Source organism: Hippopotamus amphibius, chromosome 10 (assembly GCF_030028045.1).
Source record: "Hippopotamus amphibius kiboko isolate mHipAmp2 chromosome 10, mHipAmp2.hap2, whole genome shotgun sequence".
NCBI classification, from domain to species: domain Eukaryota; kingdom Metazoa; phylum Chordata; class Mammalia; order Artiodactyla; family Hippopotamidae; genus Hippopotamus; species Hippopotamus amphibius.
Window position 1 is genome coordinate 103,132,235 of NC_080195.1, and position 24,745 is coordinate 103,156,979.

The window sequence follows — 24,745 nt, forward strand, 5'->3', positions numbered from 1 at the left end:
TATTTTGAGTTTGCCTTGTTGTGTATTCAACAGTAAGACACCACTGACTTAAGTCTTTGCCCAGTATATACAAACCAACTCAGATTGTGTTCACATACAAATTATTTTAAGCCAGAGGATCACAAACATGAGTGAGGTGGTCCAATTGGCTTGTTATTTGTTCCATAATTGATGTTTTGTATTCCAATCCATCAACACAGATACATGATATTCTTCTATTAAACACAGAAGAATGTCTTTCAAGTGCGTAAGGGAGTTTGTTTTTGTAGGTTGTCTTTTAAATTTTTTTTTTACTTTATATTGGAGTATAGTTGATTAACAATGTTGTGTTAGTTTCAGGTGTATAGCGAAGTGATTCAGTTATACATATACCTGTCATCTATTCTTTTTCAAATTCTTTTCCCATTTAAGTTATTACAGAGTATTAAGCAGAGTTCCCTGTGCTGTACAGTAGGTCCTTGTTGGTTATCTATTTTATTTTTTTAATTTTTTTCATTTATTGGCTGCATTGGGTCTTTGTTGCTGCGCACAGGCTTTCTCTAGTTATGGCAAGTGGGGGCTACTCTTCGCTGTGGTGCACAGGCTTCTCATTGCTGTGCCTTCACTTGTTGCTGAGTATAGACTCTAGGTGTGCGGGCTTCAGTAGCTGTGGCACGTGGGCTCAGTAGTTGTGATTCACAGACTCCAGAGGGAAGGATCAGTAGTTGTGGTGCACAGGTTTAGTTGCTCCGAGGCATGTGGGATCTTCCCGGACCAGGGATTGAACTCTTGTCCCTTGCATTGGCAGGTAGATTCTTAACCACTGTGCCACCAGGGAAGCCCTGGCTATCTATTTTAAATATAGCAGTGTGTATATGTCAATCCCAAATTCCCAATCTATCCCTCCCCGCACCCTTCCCCCTTGGTAACCATAAGTTCGTTCTATAAGTCTGTGAGTCTGTTTCTGTTTTGGTAGTAGTTCATTTGTATCATTTTTTTAGCTTCAAATTCATCTCTCATTCTCCTATTTATAATAAAGACATTAAATAACATGACAAAGTAATAGTGCAGGCTCAACAACTAATGGTGACTGAAATTAACAGAGTGGTTGGAGTTGTTGGGAGTTACAGGAAGCACACCCCATACAAATGGAGCAGCTTTTATTCACTTCCAGGAAACAGCAAGCAAGGGAGCCTGGTGTAACCAGATTTTCAGAAATTTTGGAAGTCATAAATCCACATTTTATGTGAATTCTTTTGATTTTTTAAATACTAGCAACTAATTTGGAGTTTAATAAGCCTGTGGAAATCTGAGAATTTGTGATGTATTATTTCAACTGGTATCATTGATTACAGCATTGATGTAAGGAGGGTTAGAGGTGTTCAGAGAAGAGAAGGGCATGATTGCATGCCTGGGAGGGCAGCAAGAAGGTTGCGTAACTGCAGACAAATTTTTCTGACTTTATTATTATGATTAACACTGGTCCTGCCTTGAGTTAGTAAAAAAGTCACTCTTACTTGTGATAAGGCAACTATTTTCAAGAAGTTGTTTGGAAAACAGATTTGGTAAAGGCACGGTCTTCACAGCATTGCATGGGCTAGGATTACAAAAAGAGTTAGAAACTTAAAAGATCAGAAGGCAAACTTTTAAAAAAGTAACTGATATGGGTGCAGCAGCTTTGCCATTTCTTTGACTTATAAAAATGCTGGATAGTGCTTTCTTTTTCTAAGTGGCAATTAAACATATTTTTACACTGAGGAGAAGTTGATGATTTAAGCATGTATAGTATAATTTTATTGTATTTTTATCAAATAAAGCTGCAACTCAGTGACATAAGCTATGACATTATACTTCCTGAGTCCCTGATAGCACATATTTGACCACTGGTGTACATCAGTGCATTTCCCTTGAAATTGTCAGAAACATAGCAATATACTCAAAGAATATGATGTCAGATGTGTTCCTATGTTTTTTAACTTGGACTGAAAGATCAGAGATAAATAACAAAAGCAACAATACGTTATAGCAATGTAATAATCAAAGCTTAGGTTGGAACTCTGGAAGGAGACATTGCTATGGAAGGTATCTTGGAGGGAGGTCTGGGCACACCATGTAGGTCCCTGATATCTGAGAGAGAACACCACATACATGTGTTCAACATCTTGGGCAGGGCATCTAAGGTAAAGACAACAGAGACAGATTTACCCTAATGAAGTTTAAATGTGAGGGTCCTCTTGAGGATTCCTTTATTTTTTTCTTTTTTCTTTTTTTAATAGTAGGTCCTTGTTGGTTATCTATTTAAAATATACTAGTGTGTACATGTCAATCCCAAACTCCCAATATATCCCCCCCCCACCCTTCCCCCCGGTAACCATAAGTTCATTCTCTAAGCCTGTGAGTCTGTTTCTGTTTTGTAAATAAGTTTATTTGCATCATTTTTTTTATATTCTGCATATAAGTGATATCATGTGATATTTGTCTTTCTCTGACTTACTTCACTTAGTATAATAATCTCCAGGTCCATCCATGTTGCTGCAAATGGCATTATTTCATTCTTTTTAATGGCTGAGTAATACTCCACTGTATATATAAACCACATCTTCTTTATCTATTCATCTGTCAATGGACATTTAGGTTGCTTTTGTGTCTTTGCAATTGTAAACAGCGCTGCAATGAACATTGGGGTGCATGTATCCTTTCAGACCATGTTTTTCTCTGCATATATGTCCAGGAGTGGAATTGTTGGATTATATGGTAGCTCTACTTTTAGTTTTTTAAGGAACCTCCTTACTATGTTCTCCATAGTGGCTGTACCATTTTAAACTCCCACCAATAGTGCAGAAGTGTTCCTTTTTCTCCATACCCTCTCCAGCATTTACTGTTTATAGATTTTTTGATAATGGCCATTCTGACTGGTGTAAGGTGATATCTCATTATAGTTTTGATTTGCATTTCTCTAATAATTAATGATATTGAACATCTTTTCATGTGCCTCTTGGCCATTGGTATGTCCTCTTTAGAAAAATTTCTATTTCTGCCTTTCTCCAAGGCTTTCTTGGCACTCCTTCAGGGATGCTTGGAGAAAGCTGCTGCTCCAGCTGATCTGCTGTGGCCTGGGTGTCACTTTTTTGCCCTTGTGGTGGTGCTGGGGCTGTGGATGAATCCAGAGAGCTGCCTCTACTACCTCTAGCCAACAGAATCAACCTGATGAACCTCAGGACCTCAGGGAGCTTTGACCTCAAGAAAAAGGATTTGAACCATGACACTGCTCTGCTACCTGCTAGGAGGCCACTAAAACCTAGGGCCCACAGCCATTTGCAGCTGATCCTCACACAAGCCCCAAAACCCCAGGTCTGGGAGACTGAGAGGAGGTGAACTAGGACACCTGACTGAGCTAAGAATGACCTCAGGCTTGAAGCTCTGACCAAGAAGAAGTAACAGAGGATGTCACAGATGGATGCAGCCTTACTGACAACAAATGGTAATGTTGAAAGTAATTTTTCCATGTCATCAAAAATAATTTAAGTGTTTTCTGATATACAATTCTAGAGAAAAGATGGATTATATTTCTATTCTTTCCAAAGGAAATCATGTTGATAAAATCATCGTCCCACGTAGAGGTGATCAAGGGCTATGCAGCCAAAACATTTCGGGGAAAGTTTATAGATGATGATATATTAATGTCTTGATTTTGTAATATTTGTGTCTTTAGTCAACATGTAAGTTTTTGTTGGTGAAGATTATTTTTATTCTAAAGTACTATTCATATTTATATCTACTATTATATTCACAGTGTTATATTATTTGTCCTAAAAAAGTGTCCTGAAATTATAAACTTCAAAGTTTTCAAAACCTGGGTCCACCTCAAGTAAGAAAGCTGGGACAGATTAGGTACATCAAGAAGGGATCTGCCATGGCCTTGGAAGTGCTCAGAAATTCCAAATTTTGTGATGGGATTCAAAGATATTAAGGGAGGGGAGATGCTAGAACGTTTTAGAAATATAAAAGTAGCTATAAAAAACATGAATTGAGTTCATTTTGGAACAATTTTGACTTGGTTGAATTAAAAGTAGAGTATCCATAGGTTGTCCACTGGGGTAGAAGAATATCCTGACAGTTTTGTCCCTCTCTCTAACACTGTTACTAGTCTCCTCACTTCATCTCAACAGTATCTCCCACTTTGTTTTTCTTCACATGATGTCCATATTGATCTCTTCTGCTTTAGAATTGATTTAATTTTTCTAAACATTAAATTTTTAAAAAACAAGTAAGGATTATGGATCCGGAATCTGCCGCCCATCCTACTTCACTCCTGGGAACTTATAGTCTGTTACAGACCAACCTGTGGATCTGGTCCTCTTATTTAATTTTTACTGTTGTTGTCCGATATCTTCATTGCCTCTACTCATAATGTTTATTGCTTTATCATCTACAGAAAGAATTACCCTCTCATTTCTAATTATCAAATTGCCACCTTGTCTCTGGCCCCAAATACTGGCTGACAGACTTTAATCTAAAAAAGTTTATTATTAAAGTATTAACTCAAAGTCTAAAGTCTGCACCGGAGATGAAATTTACTTCGTATTTTCTTCCAGAATTGTGTGAGGTGTCATTATAATCTAATAAATGTATTGATTCTGATATCCAGCTATGTTTATTGTTGTTAGTTGTTTTTTATTATTGTTTATTTGGGTGTAACAGATGAAAGTATTTATTGACTAGGGTTTGATTGTGAGAGACAAAAGAGTTAATATGAAAAGATCGATATGCGCATGGGAATAGGTTCTGAAATCCTAAGAAGTTGGGGATTTGAACTAATTTTAGAGGACCTCAGATATTTTTCTTACTCAAAGTATAGCTGGCCGAATACTAATGTTTGAATATAAAATCTTAGAATCAGAAATTAGATTAATTCCCTTATAGAATGTGGGTCCTCACATAGATATAATTATATAGTTTTATATAGCTTTAAAATGTACAGATAAATATATGGCTATACAGATGAATATATAGATGATACAGATATAGATACAGATACAGATATATGAGGGTGAGTCAAAAATTATCTGCGCTCAGGTTATATTAAAACTTCTATAAATTCTACAGCCAGAATGCAGATAATTTTTGACTCCTTCTCATATATATAGTCTGATACCCAAGGAAAATTTATCAGACTTCAAGAAGTTAAGAAATTACTAAATCCAAAATATGTAGTAGAAACAGACTCACAGGTGATTCAGTAAACGGAAATATAAGACATAGATGTTAAAAAACTATAATCCATACACTTAGGAAATAAAAGGATAGTCAGAAAATTTTGGCCAAATGTGAAATATATTAGAAGAACCAACTAAAAATTCTAAAATTAAAAAATGCAATAAATTAAATGTAGAAACGGCAAATGGGTTAAAAATAAATTTGACATAGCTGGAAAAACAATTAGAGATTGTTCAGAAGAGTGTGTTCAAACTAAAAAATTAAGAAAGCATGAAAATATTGAACAGAACTTCAGAGAATGTGGAACATGGAGACTATGAAAAGGTCTAAAAATTTCAACAAGTTGTGTATATGTGTGTGAGTGTGTGTGTGTATATATATATACACATATATATGTTAATATTCAATGAAAAATTAACAGCCATTGACAAGTCAAGATATCACCAGATCTAAGAGAAGTAACATGAAATGGAAACAGATCCAGAGAGAATTTTCCAAATAGAGGAACATCAATTCACAAATTCAAGAAATGTTACAAACCCCATGTATGACAAATATGAAGACAAGTCCACACTTAGGCACTTTGGAGTCAAACCGAGGAACAAGAAAAAGAAAAAAAAAGAAAAAAAGAAAACAACCCAAGGGAAAAAAAATCAAGTTATCTTCGAAAAAGCAACAATAAAATTGACAACTGAATTCTAAACACATAGAAAGAGGAAGGTAGGAAAACAATTAAATAGCTTCAAATTTTTGAAGAAAGAAAACTTTGAAACTAGAATACATGACTAGTGATTATCTGTTTCAAAAAGGAAAAGGAAGTGGATATTTTCAGAGAACTGAAAACTTAGAGAACTTGTCACTAGCCTTCCAGAACAAAAATATGTAGTTAAAAGCTATACATGGTCAAAAACAAACTGATCCTAGCGTATAGCAAAAAAATGCAGGAAGGGATGAAGAATAAACAAAAAATACATATCAGGTATTTTTAAGCAAATATAAAATATTGCCTGTAAAAAATATGGGGACAAATATGTATCAGTACGTGTAAGTATACATAAAATGAAAATACTAACACAATAATACATGAATTGGGGTAAGGATAAATGGCCTTAAGACTTCTAACATTCTTTTATTGTACAGGAAACAGTAAAAGTACTAATTTATATTAGCAAATCAACAATCAGCTGTGATCTCTAAGGCACCACTGCCCAATAGAACTTTCTTTGATGTTTAAAATGTTTTGTATTTGCAATTTCAAATATTTAGTATCCAACAGCCACATGTTACCTGTTGTGCACTTGAAATGTGATGAATATGACTGAGGAACTCTATTTTAATTTAATTTAATTTAATTTAATTTAATTTAATTTAATGTATGCAAATTGAATTTGATATATGTGGCTAGTGGCTACTCTATTGGATGGTATGGCTTTAGTGTAACATTTAAATGACTAATAAAACAATGAGTATCTTCCTGGAACTCTGACAAGGTGATTGATAAGAAATATCTTGCTTAATATATAATAAGCTTCTTATCATATAGCAAACTTTGAGATTAATAAAGTAAAACTAGCATGTTTTGTTTCTTTTGCCAGATATATCTTTTACATTTCCCTTTTCTGTTTCCTCATATTTAAGAAAATCCATTTTAAGTGGAAAATAGTTTTGACTTTCAGTCCAGTCTGATATTCTAAGTCTTTTATATGGACTATTTTTTCATATTATATTTAACTTAATTATTGATACAGTCAGATTTATACATACATATTTACTAATTTGTTGCTATTTGATCCATCTTTTATGTTTCTTTTTGTCTCCTTTCATGCTTTGGGGGGTAATAAAATGGTTTAATGATATAATTTTACTTTTGTTATTTTTTCCAAGCTTTTAATTTTTAAGCAATATCTTAGATCTTAATGATCATTTTTAATTTATTACTGTTTACTTCTACTTATATATAAAGAACCACTTTATTAGTGTTGTGTACAAGGTATATTTAGACATAATTCATTCATATTTCAGTCTTTTTTTACCCTCCTGCAATTCCAAATTTCTCTCTGATTGTCTTTAATTTGAGAAAATCCTTTAATATTCATTTCAGTTTAGGTTTACCTAATATGGAAAGATCTATAGAAAGAAGATATTTGGATATTTTACAGTGGAAAAATAATCTTAAAGAAATACTCTATTTCTACTTTATCTCTTTAAAAAAAGTATGTTTTACAGTGAAAAAGAAAACCGTATGAAAGAATCTGAAGGTAAAAATGTTCAGAATGTATTGCTTGATGGTAGTTCTAGAGGAGAAAGAGCTCTAGAAAATTTTAAATATCGATGACAAAGGGGACAATGTACATATGAAAAGCCATACACTATACTGATATTGAACTTTTTAATTTCAATTACACAGAGATGAAAAACCCCATAAAGTCACTACTTATCTCCTCTTGCCCTTAGAATATTTGACTCTGAGTCTTTTCACATGTGCACATACTGGCATCCCCTGAGTCTCTGCTTCAAAGTAGGCTTCCTTAGTCATTTTTGCCTCCAAACATTTGTCCTGGTATATCTCTGTGATCTACTATATCCCTCATTCAATGTCTCTGATCGATTTTCCCTTTCCAAAGAATTTGAGAGTCAAATATATAATAAAATATATAAAAATAATTTTAGGCAATGAAATAAATTTAGGAAAAGAAAATAATTGGTGGCAAATAGCGTGTCTTTATTCCACTGACAAAGAAAAAAATGTACTTGATCTTAATCCCTGCCCTTAGAGCTAAACATCCTCTAGCCAATATACAGTCAAATGCATAAAGAATCTTGACCAGTGAGAAGAGTAGGGGATTTCCTGGTCATGATGAGAAGGTATTAAAGGCATGCAGTCATAGAATTTCTGACTTTGGAACAGGTCATTAGCTTAGTTCTTTAACAACATGGCAAATTCACCCATGAATATGAGGTGAAAGGAATTTTTCATCTTCAATTATAGAAAATATTATTAAATTACACATACGGAGATGAGAGATTACAAGCATGAGAAAGGTGACTATGTAGAATGCCACACCCATGGCTGAGAGTACAAAAACACCCCAGTCCAAGAGGTGACATTCAACCCAGAATCTTCTCCTTGTTACTCATTTGAACTCACATCTGTCAACATGTCCTACCGCTGCTGCTCAAGAAACTTCTCCTCCCACTCCCTTGGAGGATATCTGCGCTGTCCAGGCTCTTCCAACCCCAGCAACCTAGTCTACAGCACTGACCTCTGCTGTCCCAGCTCCTGTCATCTGGGATCCTCTCTCTACAGTGGCTGCTATGAGCCCATCAGGTGCCTCACACCCTGTGTGGTGTCCCATCCCTGCCAGACATCCTGCTACCGCCCAAGGACCTCCACGCTCTACAGTCCCTGCTGGACAACTTATGCTAGATCTCTGGGTTCCAGGTCGAGCAGAGGCTGCTCCCTGGGCTATGGATCCAGAAGCTGCTACTCACTGAGCTTTGGATCCCATGGCTTCAGACCCCTGGGTTATAGAGTCTATGGCTCCCCTTCACTGAACCACAGATCCGGATACTGCCATCCTTCCTACTTCACCTCTAGGAGTTGCCAATAATTGTGTTACAGACCAATCTGTGGACCTGCCTTCTATTGATCAGCTTGTGGAAAGTTCAGATGTTTTGAGCAATGGGTCCAGCCTCTAAACAGAGCTTCTGTCATCTTAACGATCTTCAGGAAAATCAACTGCTCTTCACATCTTTTTCTCCAGTAATAGAAAACTGGCCAAAAAACTGTCTGCCACATATACTGAACTTAACGATTAATTTTATTAAATGAATTAATTGAATTAGTAAAGTGAATGAAATATATTACTGAATCAATTAATGAAATTCATGTTAACAAACAACAAATTAATGTTAATGAATTACTGGGATTCCTGTTCATGAATTTTATTCAAAAAATAAATAAAAGCCTAAATGAATATAATCTAACAAACTCATTCTGGCTTGCAAATATGCTGCTAGTTTTTAGTTTTAACTGGTTCAATTTTGTTTTTTTCCTTTGCATTTTTCTTTGGGGGGTGGTATTTAGGTTAAAGTTTACTACACCTCTGAAAGCAAACTTTGGAAACCTAATATTGATAGATTTGAACAAATTTATTTGGGGCTTTAAACACTTTCTTCTTCAAAACTTCTGTTCTCTGAAATCCTTACATTGCATGCATAAACTTCACATGAATAATCATCTCAGGAGAGGCACAGAGCACATTTTCTTCAAAATATAGAGCCATGATATTTGCTGACTGAAGAAGTGAAACAAGGAACTTGGAAAATACAACTGAGTGGGGAAAAATTTTAGGTTTTATGGAAAGTTTTGTATGTTAGCTAAAAGAGCTTTCTTTGATTCAGTCAATGTCAGGTGGCAAAAAACCATATTCCTTCATCCCACTGAGTACTTTTGTATGTAATTGATTTCTTCACAGGTGTAAGGAGGAAACCAATTATCTTTGATGAGAATTAATTAGGTTCCTGAGATGTAGAATTGCACCTTCTTGTATCTAAGATCCAAATTAAACATGGCTGGAAAAAAACAAGACTTTCATATCATCAGAAATTATTGTTCCACTCATATCTCAACATACATTTACACACTCCTTGTTTTTATGTTTTATGTTGCCATTCTGATATTTTATAGGTCAAATATTTCAGAAAACAACATCGTACTAACATATGATCACATGCTGATAAGGTCTAAAACTAATAACAGAAAGACAGTATCTTTATACAGAGGTAAAGAGCAATTATCAAAGAATTTTCCTATTCATTATTTTTCAGATCGCTATAAGACTCATGAGAAATGCACATTTTATGAACTAGTTATTTTACATATAAGGAAATGAAGACTCAAAGTGTGTCCAGGATTCACTATAGGTTCCAGTCTTACAATAAAACCAAGATCCAAAACCTTATGATAGATGAGGACTAATATAAGAAGTGAAGACACAGCAATGTGGTAAAGAATAAGGAGAATTTTGAGAAGATGAAATAAAATGAACAAAGTAGAGAGATATAAAGGTACTTGTGTTCAGGGAATTATTGAAAATCAAGTTACAATTTGTTTGGATTAGTAATGGAAAATCAGGTTAGAGAGGTATCATAGGTCTCTTTCACATGACTGTTTTGGATATCTTGAGTTTTGGACCACATTAATCTTGGGATTCATTTCCTCTTATTCATAATGTTAAAATAGCTCTCGGTCTATACAATAAGGCTTTTGTCAAATATTATGTAAAATAGCATATTGTTATATTTATTTTCTATAAATATATATTCATATTAAATATATAACATAATATAAAAATATAAAATCTTTAATAAACAGTTAAATCTCTTAAATCCCCTACTACAAATAAAGTAGCAGAGCATCTGGTGGGATTTTTAGGGTTCTGAAACAAACATACTCCCCACATAGAAATAGCACTCTGTCCTATACACACAGCTTCCTTTAGGCCAGGAGCAGGAAAGGATTCTGTAGGTCTAGGTTTAGATGCAAGCAACCCCATTGGCAGGCAGATCATATGGTGTTGCTGACATCTGTGGTATTGAAAACAATAAATAAAATAAAATAAAATAAAATAATAAAATAAAATAAAATTTCAACATGCAGTTTATAGTAAACCTCAGTGGGAAAATAACAAGGCAGGCAAATAAAGTTGTAGAAGAAGTCTTTGTAACCTGTAGTTGAAAACTGACATGTCTTTGGAACATCAGATCCTTGGAAACTACTTTGGTCTTATAGAGATAAAAAAGTTGACTGTGGAACAAGTAATCATGTATCTGTAGCTGTCCATCATGAGCTGTGTTATATTGAAACTTCCAAGTCACAAGTCAGGTGGACTCAGTAGCAACCCATGGTAAGATGGAAATAGCTCATACAGGAATGAACACTAGCAGAACAAGAGAGCCGGCTGTTGAGCAGAAGTCCAGACCCCCATGTCGCTGACCAGCATTGTACTACCACCCCTCTCTCAAATCACATATGTGGTCACATTGGGTATATCGCATGACCTGCTGAAGGAGGAGGGGAAAAGCCCATGAAAGGCCTGTAAGTGGATTGGCTCATTGCGTGGATGCCTTTCATGACCGTGATGAGAAAAATATTTTCTCTATGGGTAGAATTGTACGTCTAGCACCTGGTTATCCACTTTGTGTAAAAGAGAAAAGTGGACCCAGTTGATGATACATATAGATTTCTGGACAGTGGTAATTGACCTGACCAGCTAGTTAAAAACCTGGAAGGGAGAATATTAGAATATTGAGACAATAAAATCTGGTATACAGACATGTGGATGGATATATGCAAGTTGGTCCAAAGTGTGAGGACATTTGTATTCTTCTTAATGCCCACCAGAATGCATCCATCATGGAAGAGGAACTAAAAACTCAAGTTGACAAAATGACTCTGCCAGTTGAGCTAGCTCGCCTTTGCCAGCAGTCTTCACAATGCTGGCAAGATGTGAATAAGTGACCGCAGAGGCTATGAATGGGTTCAACAGCATAAGCTCCCACTTACAAGTCTGATATAATTAATGCCACAGCAAATGTCCAATCTGTCAGCAACAGAGTTTAATGCTAAACTCCCAGTATGGCACTGTTCCTCAAGGAGACCAACTGGTCACCTGGTTGCAAGTTAAACGTGGCCCCCTTCTGCCCTGAAAGAATCAGTGGTTCATCCTCAAACACATAACTACCTGTTCAGAGTAAGCTTCTGCTTTCTGTGCTTACCTCAGCAGCACCATTATTCAGAAGCTAATAAAACACTAGATCCACCAGCATGGAATTCCTCACAATGCAGCATCCAATCAGGAAATCCACTTCATAGTAGAGACAGCAAGAAGTGAGATCTACCAGTTACATCAAAAACCACACGACCCTGAAGCTGTCTGCCTGATAGTGTATTGAATAGTCCCACTGACAGCAAAGCTGAAGTTCGCTTGGAGCATGGGGGCAATGACCTTGAAGACTGGGTTCCAAATATCTACTTACTATCATCCCCATGACCCATTTAAGAACTTTGTGCTTCCCATTTCTGCAACTGGGATTTCCAAGGATAGAAGCCCTTTTTCACAGACACTTTTACTAAGAGACATATCAAGGGTCTCATTGAACTACAATTATGAGCTATTGGCTGAGCACTTTGAGTTTCTTGTTTCAGGTACCAGAAAGCAGAGTTACCATCTAATCCAAGCGTAGATGATCCTGTTTAGTAGAAAATAGTAAGATTATTGTTACACAGTGAGGATAGGAGGGAATATGCGTGGAGCTCAACTGATCTATGTGGATGGCCCTTGAAACCTCTTGTCCAATTGTGGATGTGATTTGTCATATGCAGTAACTATAGCAAGGAAAGGGTATAGTTATCAGGTTTCATACCTCTTAGGAATCAGGGCACAGGTGATACCACCAAGAAATCCATTGAGACCAATAGTGGTGGTAGCTGAGGCTGAGGCAAATTTATAATGTGTTGTGAAGGAGAGAGGTAATGAGTACCCATTATAGCTCCAAGGTCAAATGCAGTGACAGCATCTGTGTTTCATCCCACTGAGTCACTGTTGTACATTTCTTCTCAGGAAGAGAGGCCAACCAGAGCCATGGAGAATCTCTCCCCTGATGAGTTGACCCTCAAGTTGCAAATGGTGGACTGTGACAGGTACAGATATGCACTGGAACTCACATCACATCACTTCAAAAAGGAATAGCTATCCAGCTGAGACAAGCGAGGTTAGCTAACAGCCTGTCTCTGTTGGCTTCTTTGGATCTGCCTCGGATTTCAAGCCAAGGTCAGGGTTTTCTCATGGCAGCCCCTTGTCAATGACTGAAGGAGGTGGTAGAATGGCTATTTTTCTTTCACAGGTGCTACTCTCTTACAAACTTTTTGTTCTTCCATTCCTGTCTCAGTGCCTACTTCCTGGAGAATCCAACTAGCAAATATTCTGTTCTTTCTTGAAATTTAATGTTTCTTTTTAAAATTATTTCCCTTCAGCCTAAAGAATTTCTGTGTTTATTTCAGTGCAAATTTATCTGATATAATTAACCCACTGGAAATTAGCACGCACTTATTATATTATTCAACAGAAGGAATAAAATGGAGAACAAGGGTGACAAAAAAATATTATACATTTTTGAAAGAAATTACAGAAGAGAAACTGACTTTGAAAATGCACAAAAAGCATTCACAGTCTGAGTAGAGAAAAGCCTGAGTTATTCTAGGATGCAGACTCCAGGTTCTTTTAAATTTTTTATGATGTAAATAAAAACATATGAAAACACATAAACTATATTCACTTTCAAACCACGTTCTTTTTTAATGGCATTTAGATACATAGTCTCAAAGCAAGTAGAAGAGATACCTGAAATGCCTCTCTCTTCATCCCTTTTCCCAGTTTCTTACACTATCATTATCCCCAGTCCCACTCCACATGTCTCAAATCGATTTCTTTTTGTGACTCCGTCCCAATTCAGTCTTCTGGAGTCACTTTGTCTTTAAGTGTTTGCCTTGTTCCTTTCTGTTTCTAGCCATTTCTCATTATATGTTATTTTTCTTCCCTCCATCGGATGTGAGAAGCACTGTATAATAATATGTGATGGATGGAAAATAAATTTGAAGGATGTGAATCAGTAGTGACAAGGAGAATCAATCATTAGAAGCATCCTTATAAAAAACAAAGCTATGCCACTGATCACTTGACACAGTGGAAAAGTGACAGAAAAAATTCCAGAGCAAAGCAGAAAGAGATATACATGGAGTCATGGCCAGGCAGTAAAAAACAGGCTTTCCTGGCCTTAATAGGATGAGGATTACTAACAAATTGTCCTAGAATTTCTGTATACTGGCTTTGTGCTATAATAAATCATGGTAGTATAATAAATACAATAGGTAGGAAACTAGTCAACTGCAATTCCAGAGAGGATAAATGAATTACACACATGCAGAAGAGGAGTGAATACTGTGAGAGGATTGCACCAGTACTGCGCCATACCAATTAACAAGAGCTGTAATTACCGGGTCCACAAGATGACCTTAGACCTCAAAATATTCTCAGTGTAATTTTGCTCAGTGTAATATCTCTCATCAAGATGCCCTACAACTGCTGCTCTGGCAACTTCTCCTGCTCCCTTGGAGGCTACCAGTGCTACCCAGGCTTCTCCTGTGGCTCTTCCTACCCCAGCAACCTGGTCTACAGCACTGACATCTGCTCTCCCAACACCTGGCATGTTGGCTCCTCTTTCTACAGTCAGGAGGCTTGCTGTAAGCCCACCAGATGCCAGACGTCCAGGGTAGTGTCCAGTCGCTGTCAGACATCCTGCTACCTCCCCAGGACCTCAACACTCTGCTGGACAACTTATCCTAGGTCTCTGGGCTTTAGGTCCAGCAGCTGCCGCTCCCTGAGCTCTGGATCCAGAAGCTGCTATTCATTGGGCTTTGGATCCCATGGCTTCAGACCCCTGGGTTATAGCATCTGGGGCTTCCTTACCTTGGACTTTGTACCCATTTTCTGCCATCCAATCTACTTTGCTTCTAGGAGCCTCTAGCCATCTTGTAATCAACCTGCCTATGTATCTGACTTCTGCTGATCCATTTGTTGAGTTCCAGTACTTTTTAAGTAAATGCATCAAAAGCCCTACTCAAAGTTCTATCATACTCATTACTTCCATTGGCACCTGTCTTCCTAGTCTTTGATCACCAGTTCCTTATCCAATCTCTTTCCATCAGACACAGGCTAACAGACTGATTCCTGAATCCTCTGAATTTAATGACAGAACCCCCAAAATAAGTGTAATATCAGCATTACTGATGGAATTTATGTTAATTTATTTTCTGCCCAAAATGGATACAAAGTTAAAGGATTATAATCCAATAACTAATTAATTTCGGCATTGAAATACTTTTATGCTATTGTTTATACACTTTTGACCAGAGTTTGTGCTGAGTTAGATTTAGCAGGCTAAGTAAAATCTCAACATGCATGTGGAGTAAGTTTTGGAAGCCTAAAATGTTGTGGATTTGATCTAATTTCCTTGGACAATGGATATTTTTCTCATTCAAACTATAGTTACTGGACATCCATGCTTTGAAGTTTTAGAGTTTTATTGAATAAATATCTCAGAATAGGGATAAATTTTGATTCTTTCAAAGAATATGGGTCTTATCTACACAGACAGAGTCAATGTAACTGTGAAGTTTACAGATTCATGGGGAATTTCATGAATAAGAATAGCACTTAGATTTACATGGTTAGATTTACAATGTTAGCATAGTAAATGAAAGAAAAACTAAATAAAAGACCAATTTAAAAATACACACAAGCCTTGAATAAATTCTGAGTTTACCAAATACTTGTTAAAAGTGCCCAGATTTATGTTTCTAATGGTGAGTTTCTATTGTAATTCACTTTTTCATATGTTTGAGAAGATATAGACAAAGATTCTTAGTGGGAAGCGTATAGCTTCCGAATGCCTGTGATTCCACATCAATGCTTTCTTAAAGCCCAAACTAAATGTAGATGAAAACAGAAGCTATTTGTATCAGCAGACTTGACTATTTCTTTCGGATCTCAACATACAGTTGGAGACACTATGTGTTTATTCTTTTGGCAAAATGCTCAGCTTTCACAGGCCAAGTATTTAAGGAAACCACAAGAGACTAAGATAAACAGATTACTGAGAAATAAAAGTGAATTACAAAAAGGCATTATCCCTGAATAGTGCTTTAATCAATGTTCAAAGAATATCCTATTCATTATTTCTTTAAGCCCTCAGATAGATTTGTGACAAAGATATATGTTTAAAATTCAAGTTATTTTAAATAGGAGGAAATGGATACTTAAAGCAGATCAGAGAATTCCCCAGTCATGACAACCAAAATTGTCTCTCCAGATATTGCCACATAATCCCTAGAGGACAAAAGGCAAAATCTCTCCTTGTTGAGAACCATTCATCTACACTGCTGCATAGAGAGAAGAGAAGATGAAAAATAGAGAACAGAGTTTAAGAGAATATGGATCATAGTGAAAAGATTTAACATATTTGTGTTTGAAGTCCTAAAAACAGAAAAGAAAGAGAATACAGGAGAAAATATATTCGGGGAGAAAATGTTAAGAATTTTCTAAAACAAAGTTAAATAAGTGCTGCAACCTAAAAGTTGGATAAATACAGAGAATACAACAATTACACACACCTAAATCTGATGAACATCAGTAACAAGAGAAACATTTCTAAGTTACCTGAGAAAGAGCTGATCACCTTTAAAAAATAACAATAGGACTGAAATAGGACTTATTTAAAAAGATAATTGAAGGAAATACTCAAAATTCTGAAAGAATGTAGATCTCATACTGGAGTACTATGCCCAGAAAATATGTGCTTCGACATTGAAGATAATTGCAGACCACAAAAAACTGAGAGACTGTCTCACCAGCAGACTGACATTAAAGTATATACTGAAAGTTGACTGTCAGTGAGAAGGAAAATATATTTACTTGCCAATAGATAAAAGTATGACATTAAGGGCTGCATTATTTTCCCATTCTTTAGAGTGACTCTTTCTTAGTCATGGTAGCCTATTTACCATTTTCTGGGAAAGGAATGACTCCTAGCCTACATTGGGTAAATATAATAGAAATAATTTTTAGGTAACAAATAGGCAAGACACCATGTGGTAGCATCAATCTTAATATTCCAAGTTATGACTTTTGATACCTTCCTTCTTATTAAGATGATTAATCAAAGCTGAATCCTCTGGATGGTTAGTAAGTTAAATAATAACTCCTGTAAAATAATTAGGAGGGTGGAAAAAAGTAGGATCTAAAATATATGATGGTTCCACAAACCACAGATCTGAAAAAATTCGATAGAAAACAGAGATGGAAAACAAAGTCTGGAAGCCATTAGTTCCACAGATCAGAGCCAACATTTTAATTTAAAATCACCCAATATTTTTAAATAGGCATAAGTAATTCTCCTTTGGGAAAAACATCTATCTACGGAAACATGCATTGTATCAATATAATACCTGGCCTGCATTTGGTAATGGTCTGAGAGTTAGTAGTTTCATAAAAATTGTATTTGTTACTTGTACCTTATTGTGAAAGAATGACTAGAGAAGCAGAACACTGCTGGGTTTGTGGATTAGTGCAGAAAAGGAAACTTCCAGAGAAGGAAGAGTTCCTGAGGGAAATGCACTGACTTCAAGGTTTTGCTTGAGAATGACCTTGTTCCACATTCATCAACTCTGAATTTGTTCCATCAAGGCTACTTTGAAAAAGGGTTTGGCAATGAAAGAGAATGGGGAAGATAAACACATAACACCATCCTGAGTGGAACATTTTCCCTGCTTGGTTAGCAAGAAGGAATAAGATTCAAATTCTAATTCGGGATATCTGAAAATAAAAGATTTGCAAAAGAGTTATTTACATTTGGAACAGTTATTTCCTCACTTTGCTTTTTCTTGTAGGAGTCCCATATTATGTTTCTTTTTCAATTTGAGTACTATTTTCATCACTACTTTTGAAGAACCAACTTTGGGCTTGGTTATATTCTACACATATAGTTTTTTACTCTTATATTGACTTCTACCTTTAATTTGTCTCTTTTTTTGGGGGGGGGGGTCTTGATTTGTTATTCCTTATTCTAATTTCTTGATCTTCAGCCTTTCTTCTTTTCAAACATATGCATTTAATGCATAGAATTCCCTCAAAGCACTGAATTGGCTGAAATCTGTAAGTTTTGGTGTTTTATCTTCAATATCATTCTGATCAAAGAATTTTCTGATGTCCACGTTGATATATTTTCTTTGAATTGTGGATTATGCTATGGTCTGAATTTTAGTTTGCCCCCAAAATCCAACTGTTAGCTCTTAATTCTCAATATAATGGTAATCAGAAATGGAGATCTCATGAATGGGATTAGTGCCCTTAGAAGAAGAAACCCCAGAGAACTCTTGGTCCTTCTACTATTGAGGTTACAGTGAAAAGATGGCCCTCGAGGAGAGGGTCTCATCAGATACCTAATGTTTTGACACTTTGATCTTGAACTTCCCAGGCTCCAGAACTGTAAGAAATCAATGTTTTTATAAACCACCCAGTCCATGATATTCTATAATAGTGGCTGAAAAGAACCAAGACAGATTATTTACATGCGTATTTTCAAATTGACATTTGGGGATTTTCCAGCTATCATTTTTCACTACCTTATAACACACTAAGAATTACTATAATCACATGAATTGGTTGAGGCTTGCTTTATGATTGGAGTATTTTCAGTTAAACTCTATGTGCTCTTCAAAAGATAATGCTTTCGGAACTTGAGTGTAATGCACCCAACATTTCAATTTGATCAGTTTTCTTAAATGTGTTGGCCAAGTGTTCTATACCCTAACTAGTTTTTTGTTTGTTTGTTTTTTAAAATTTGTTTATTTATTGGCTGTGTTGGGTCTTCATTGCTGCACATAGGCTTTCTCTAGTTGTGGTGAGCGGGGGCTACTCTTTGTTGTAGTGCGAGGGCTCTAGGCACGTGGGCTTCAGTTGTTGTAGCATGCAAGCTCAATAGTTGTGGCTCACAGGCTTTGCAGTTGTGGCACAGGGTCTGTAGTTGTGGTGCATGGGCTTAGATGCTCTAGCATGTGGGACTTTCCTGGGCCAGGGATCGAACCCATGTCCCCTGCATTGGCAGGTGGATTCTTAACCACTGCGCCACCTAGGAAGTCCAGCCCTAACTAGTTCTTACCTTCTTTCATGTCCTTAAGCACTGTGAGTGTGATATCCATGGAGGACTCACATCTTTTTGAAAATTATTATTCTTCTTTATCACTAGTGAAGTTTCTATGACTAATATTAATAAATTAATAGCTTCCTTTTGGATTGTTTTAGATGATTCATCTCATTTCTTTCACTATTTCTATATGCTTTTATTTTTATTGCTTACTCTTGAAAGCAGGATATTGTGGTACTTTTATTTTTTTATTTTTTTATTTTTTTGGGGGTACACCAAGTTCAATCATCTGTTTTTATACACATATCCCCTTATTCCCTCCCTTCCTTGACTCCCCCCCCCCCAAGTCCCCCCTACCCTCCCCGTCCCAGTCCTCTAAGGCATCTTCCATCAGGATATTGTGGTACTTTTTAAAAACTCAATCTAGCATTCTGAATCTTTGTATTGGACTCTATATTCCTTTTATGTGTCATAAAGATACATAGATAATGATATATGTTTATGTGTATGTACATATATAAATTTTATATCTAATAATTTAGAATTTTGTTATTATTTGATCTGTTTACTTTTTCTTTGCTTTTCTGCCTTTTTATGATTAACAAAAACCTTTAATATTCTCATTTTCCCCAATTTTAATATATCTTCATTGTTTTACTGATTTTAGATTTGCTTAGAAATTTTAATGTACATCCCTGATTTGTTTCCATTTTTTCCAATTTCCCCACTAATGCTAAAACCTTGGAAAACCTTAAATCCGATTGCTCTCCTTTTAGGCATTGTTGTCCTCATAAATTTTAATTCTATATGTATTTTAAAACCAAAAATCATTTCAATTATTGTTTTGTAAAGTTTTTATTCAAATATAATTTGTTTACCTGTATATGTGCTTTTAATTTTCTTCCTGCATTTCCATGTTCCTCTCTGAGAATATTTTCTTTGTACCTGAAGAACATCCTTTAGTGTTTAGAGAGCCCATTGGAAGTAGACATGCAGGTATCCTGTACTGAAGAAATGATCTGAAGAAGGTGGTCAAAGGAAGAAAGAGGATGTTTGACAGTAAGGGAGAAAATGTAGGCAAAAATGTGATGGGGCGGAAGTACCTAACTGGGGCTATTCTAGAGGAGCAAGATGTCTGGCTGGACTGTAAATATGGATAGCAAAAAGGTAAAATATATTTTAAAATTCATAAATTTCATCCATTTGGAACCGTTTTGATTTGAATAATATTTAAATCCAACAAACGGTAGGTTTAAAATATGGTGGAGGAGAAACCTGAATGGCTCATTCTGTCCTCTGTCATTTACTTCTACTCACCTCAATAGGATCATTCTCTGATTTTCCTTCGATGGGCTCAGACTGGTCTCCATTTGTGACTCTGTTCAAAGTGACTGTTCTTGTATTGCTTCCAAATACTCATCCAGGGTTCCCTCTGTTCCTAGCCTACTTCCATTCAATTTGTAACAATTGTTGGGCCTTTTGCACTGGATATGAGATCTCTACATTAATATTTAATACTTGGAAATTAATTTGGGAGAAAAAAATGAAGTTATAAGTAGGTTAAATCTTTAGAAGGCTGTTTAGAAGACCAAAGCTATGCCTCTAACCTTCAGTCTCCACCCTTAGAAGGAATGCATACCCCAGCAAAGCCAGACTCAGGTACGCATACAGCGTATACCAGGAAGAAAAGGAGGGATATTCCTGGCCGCGATGAGATGGCCATTAATACAAAATGGTCATAGCGTTTGTGACACACGAGTAGTTTATTGGCTTTGTGTTATAACAAAAATTATTATAGTACCCATAAATACAATGTGTAGGAAACTACACAGTTGCAATTACAGAAATGATGATTGAGGTAATACTATGCAAATGAGGGAGTAGAAACGTAGGAATGATGACCTTGTACCTGTTAACACCTATTGCTGAGAGTATATAAATGCCACAGGCCAAGAGGTAGAAATGAACCTCAGAATATTCTCAGTCTAATTCAGCTGAACTCACATCTCCTGTCAACATGTCCTACAGCTGCTGCTCTGGAAACTTCTCCTCTCGCTCCCTTGGAGGCTATCAGCGCTGCCCAGGCTCCTTCTACCCCAGCAACCTGGTCTACAGCACTGACCTCTGCTCTCCCAGCTCCTGCCAGCTGGGATCCTCTCTCTACAGTGGCTGCTATGAGCCCATCAGGTGCCTTACACCCTGTGTGGTGTCCCGTCCCTGCCAGACATCCTGCTACCGCCTGAAGACCTCCAGGCTCTGCAGTCCCTGCTGGACAACTTATGCTGGGTCTCTGGGCTTCGGGTCCAGCAGCTGCCACTCCCTGAGCTCTGGATCCAGAAGCTGCTACTCACTGGGCTGCTGATCCCGTGGCTTCAGACCCCTGGGCTGTGGAGTCTGGGGCTTCCCTTCCCTGGGCTGTGGATCCAGATTCTGCCGTCCAACCTATTTTGATTTTCGACCCATCTGTGGATCTGGCATCTAGAGATTAATTTAGTGAATGTCTAGATCTTCTTGCAGACGACTACTATTTTATTCTCATAAGAAACAATCCTCTTCATGTCCCTGAAGACTGGGTATTCACTCACTCTGTTGCCACCCAGTCTAATTAATGTACAGATTGGTTCCTGTAGAATATGAAACTAAGTATCAGACCTAAACCTTAAATCATATAGCTGCACTGGTGATGGAAATCATCCAATTATTAGACATCCTTTAAAATTTAACCATATGTAATTATCTTAAAAATAAACACATTTATTCTGGCATCCGTATATATGTTGCTGTTGTTATTATTATTAGCTAATTATTGACCAGGTGTTTCTTTTACTGTTTATTGGGTTTACACATATAAAAGATTCATTTGATTTACAAAGCAAACTTTGGGATCCTAGGGATTGAGGGATTAGAAATAAAATTTTTGGTCTTTAGAGTCTTTTTGCCTTTTTATATAAACTTAGTATAAATACAGATCTCAAGAGCTATAAAAGCCTCATTTTTTAAATCATGTGAGTCTTTATATCTCTCTTCACAGGAGAAGAAAAGCACAAAAGTTAGTGGATATATATGGAATGCAGAGAGAAAGAATAAAATTTAAACATACTGCTAGGTTTGTACATAAAATAAAAATTAAATATAAATCTAACTTGTGGCTGTATATTTTCAGAAAATACTAAATATAAAGCTTAAGTAACCTCTATTAAGTTCATCCAAAGCTGGTTGGTAAAAGTGACCAATTTGTGAAGCTCAGTGAGTACTTTTCCATGAAAGTAATTTCTTTATAGCATTTTAGAAGGAAGCCAATTATTCTTCTTGTGAAGAATTTTGATTCAGTATGTGTGGGTTTTTATCTCTATGCTTTCCAATGGCTCAAACTATTTATGGCTGAGAAGCACAACCTTTATGTCAGCAAAAAGTGGATATCCTTTATTTTTACTTTTTTATAGTCATGTGCTAATCTTTTTTATAGGACACAGATTTCAGAAAATGATGCATTGCTGCTAGACACAGTTTGAAAAGGAGACAAATCTAATAATAAAAGGGCATTATCTTTGTGTTGAGCTAAATAAATGTTCAAAGAGATATTCAGGTCATTATTTCTTTAGAAATTTAAATAGCACTCAGAGGAAGATAAATTCTGTGTGCTACATATTGTTTTTAAACGTGAGGCGATGCAAGTTCAAAGGGAGTCAAGATCTGGCCAAAGATCCCAGTCTTATGGAGAAATTGATGTTCACCATTTTCCTAAAAAATGGAGCCTGCTATGAAAAGCAAAAACAGAAATAGTATCGGATGGAATAGAGAAAGTTTGGGAAAAGAAAATGGAATGGACAAAGCAGAGATATAAAGTTACCTGCTATGTTCACGGAACATTGGGGCAATTAATTTACAATGGGGCAATTAAGTAATTTGGCAAATAGGTTTATAGATAGCATTTATAATGACTGCACATTACTCCATCATTTTATTTATTTATTTAATTTTTTGGTTGCTTCGGGTCTTGGATGCGGCACACGGGATCTTTCGTTGCGGTGCATGGGCTCTTCATTGTGGGGTGCAGACTTCTCTCTAGTTGTGGCACATGGGTTTTCTCTTCTCTAGTTGTGGTGCATGCAGGCTCCAGAGCACATGGGCTCTCTAGTCTAGGCGCATGAGCTCAGTAGTTGTGGCCCATGGGCTTACTTGTGGGATCTTAGTTTTCCAACCAGGGATTGAACCTGTGTCCCCTGCATTGGAAGACAGATTCTTCACCACTGGACTACAAGGGAAGTCCCTACTCCATCATTTTGAAGATTGAGTTTTGAATGACATTAATCCTAGGTTTCCTATCTAGCTATTAAACTTACTGAAACAGATTTATTTCTAGTGATAATCTTCACTTCAGATTTCTTGTCTATTCTAAATAATTTTGCAAATATTGTAAAATAATTATTTTTACCAACCATCCTTATATATAGAAGTGTAACATGATATTATTTACCAAATATAACTTTTGTCAACATCAGAATGGGTAGTTGAAATCACTACTAGAATCCTAGTAAAATTGGATAAAATAATCTGTGCACAAACACTGGAGCAGTCATAGGTTAAGAACTGCTAGATCAAAATTAGGGGAGATTTTTAAGTCAAAAAAAATATTGGTATTTGGGCTGATTCCTTCCTATAAAGTTGGCCACTAATTCCAGAAACATTAATGGGGTCATAGTGTGAATGAACAGAATTAGTTCCCCAGGGCATTGTAAGGAGCTGGGAATATGGGTAAACATTCTAGGCTTTTGAAACATTCTCAGATTTTAAAGACTTTATTAGAATTTTAAGGGTAAGCAAATAGAATATGTTTCATAGGAACTGAAGTCAACCTTTGAATTACATCAGTCTTGATGATGTAACAATGTTAGTAATCTTACCCCAGCCTGGTACATACAAAGTAAATTCTTCTGCCAATAGACTCATTCGGAGCCTCAAATTATATATAGTTATTGATTAAAAATTATCAATGCTACAAAAAAAGCAAGACAAGAAAAAGATGAGACAACACACAGCACAAACAAGTCTACAGGAGATCCAGATAATGAACGGATTAGAAATGCACACAAAAATAATTGTGATTATTATTCTTAAGAAATTAAAGACAAGTTTAAGAACTTGCACAGTGTGCTTGAATATGTAAAAATGAAAATGCAAAAACTGTAAAATACAGTAACTAAAATGAACAACTCAAATGACTTCAAAGGCAAACTAAAACAGTCTGAAACTATGGGCCAAAAACCCTGCCAGCTGAAATAAAATATGATAATGAGCTCAGGTCAGAGAGTGGCAGCATACCTGGTCAAAGTATAGGCAAATTAGAGGTTCAATCAAGCTGATTAAAATTAGAGACAGAGCTTGCCTAACTCAGTTATTTGGGGAATCTTCTGATAAGCCCTTTACCTGTCAAACAGGCAGAAAAAACGACTTACACATTTCTGGAAAACATTCATCAAAATGTTTTCATATGTATATTTGTGTGTTTATGTGTATCAATTTTATAATTATATAATCATGTGTATATAAAAATATAAATATTTATACTACAAAATACACTGCTCTTTTATATACGTCTGTAATGCAATAAAACATTACAAAAAAAGTCAAAAAGCATGTAAATGTACCCTCATCAAAAGAATAACAGTCAATAAAGCAAATCACATTTAACACACATATTAGAATTAATTGGCTAAAATGCCCATGATGGATATGTGAATAATTTAAGAAAAAGACGGATATAAATAACAACTATACAGGGAAT

General features: G+C 36.0%; 3 protein-coding genes across 3 annotated transcripts; all 3 read left to right on the plus strand.

Annotated features, from left to right (window-relative positions):
* Positions 1-8,354: 8,354 nt before the first annotated feature.
* LOC130830429 (keratin-associated protein 13-2-like) lies at positions 8,355-8,807 on the plus strand. Its single transcript, XM_057697630.1, has one exon. It carries the CDS (start codon positions 8,355-8,357, stop codon positions 8,805-8,807), a length of 453 nt encoding a protein of 150 aa, XP_057553613.1.
* Positions 8,808-14,328: 5,521 nt separating this feature from the next.
* LOC130829892 (keratin-associated protein 23-1) lies at positions 14,329-14,504 on the plus strand. The gene is given in 2 exon segments (XM_057696438.1): positions 14,329-14,440; positions 14,443-14,504. Coding segments are annotated over 2 exon segments (174 nt in total).
* Positions 14,505-20,977: 6,473 nt separating this feature from the next.
* Positions 20,978-21,322, plus strand: LOC130830424 (keratin-associated protein 13-2-like). Its single transcript, XM_057697627.1, has one exon. The coding sequence runs from the start codon at positions 20,978-20,980 to the stop codon at positions 21,320-21,322; it is 345 nt and encodes a 114-aa protein (XP_057553610.1).
* The last annotated feature ends 3,423 nt before the right edge of the window (positions 21,323-24,745 follow it).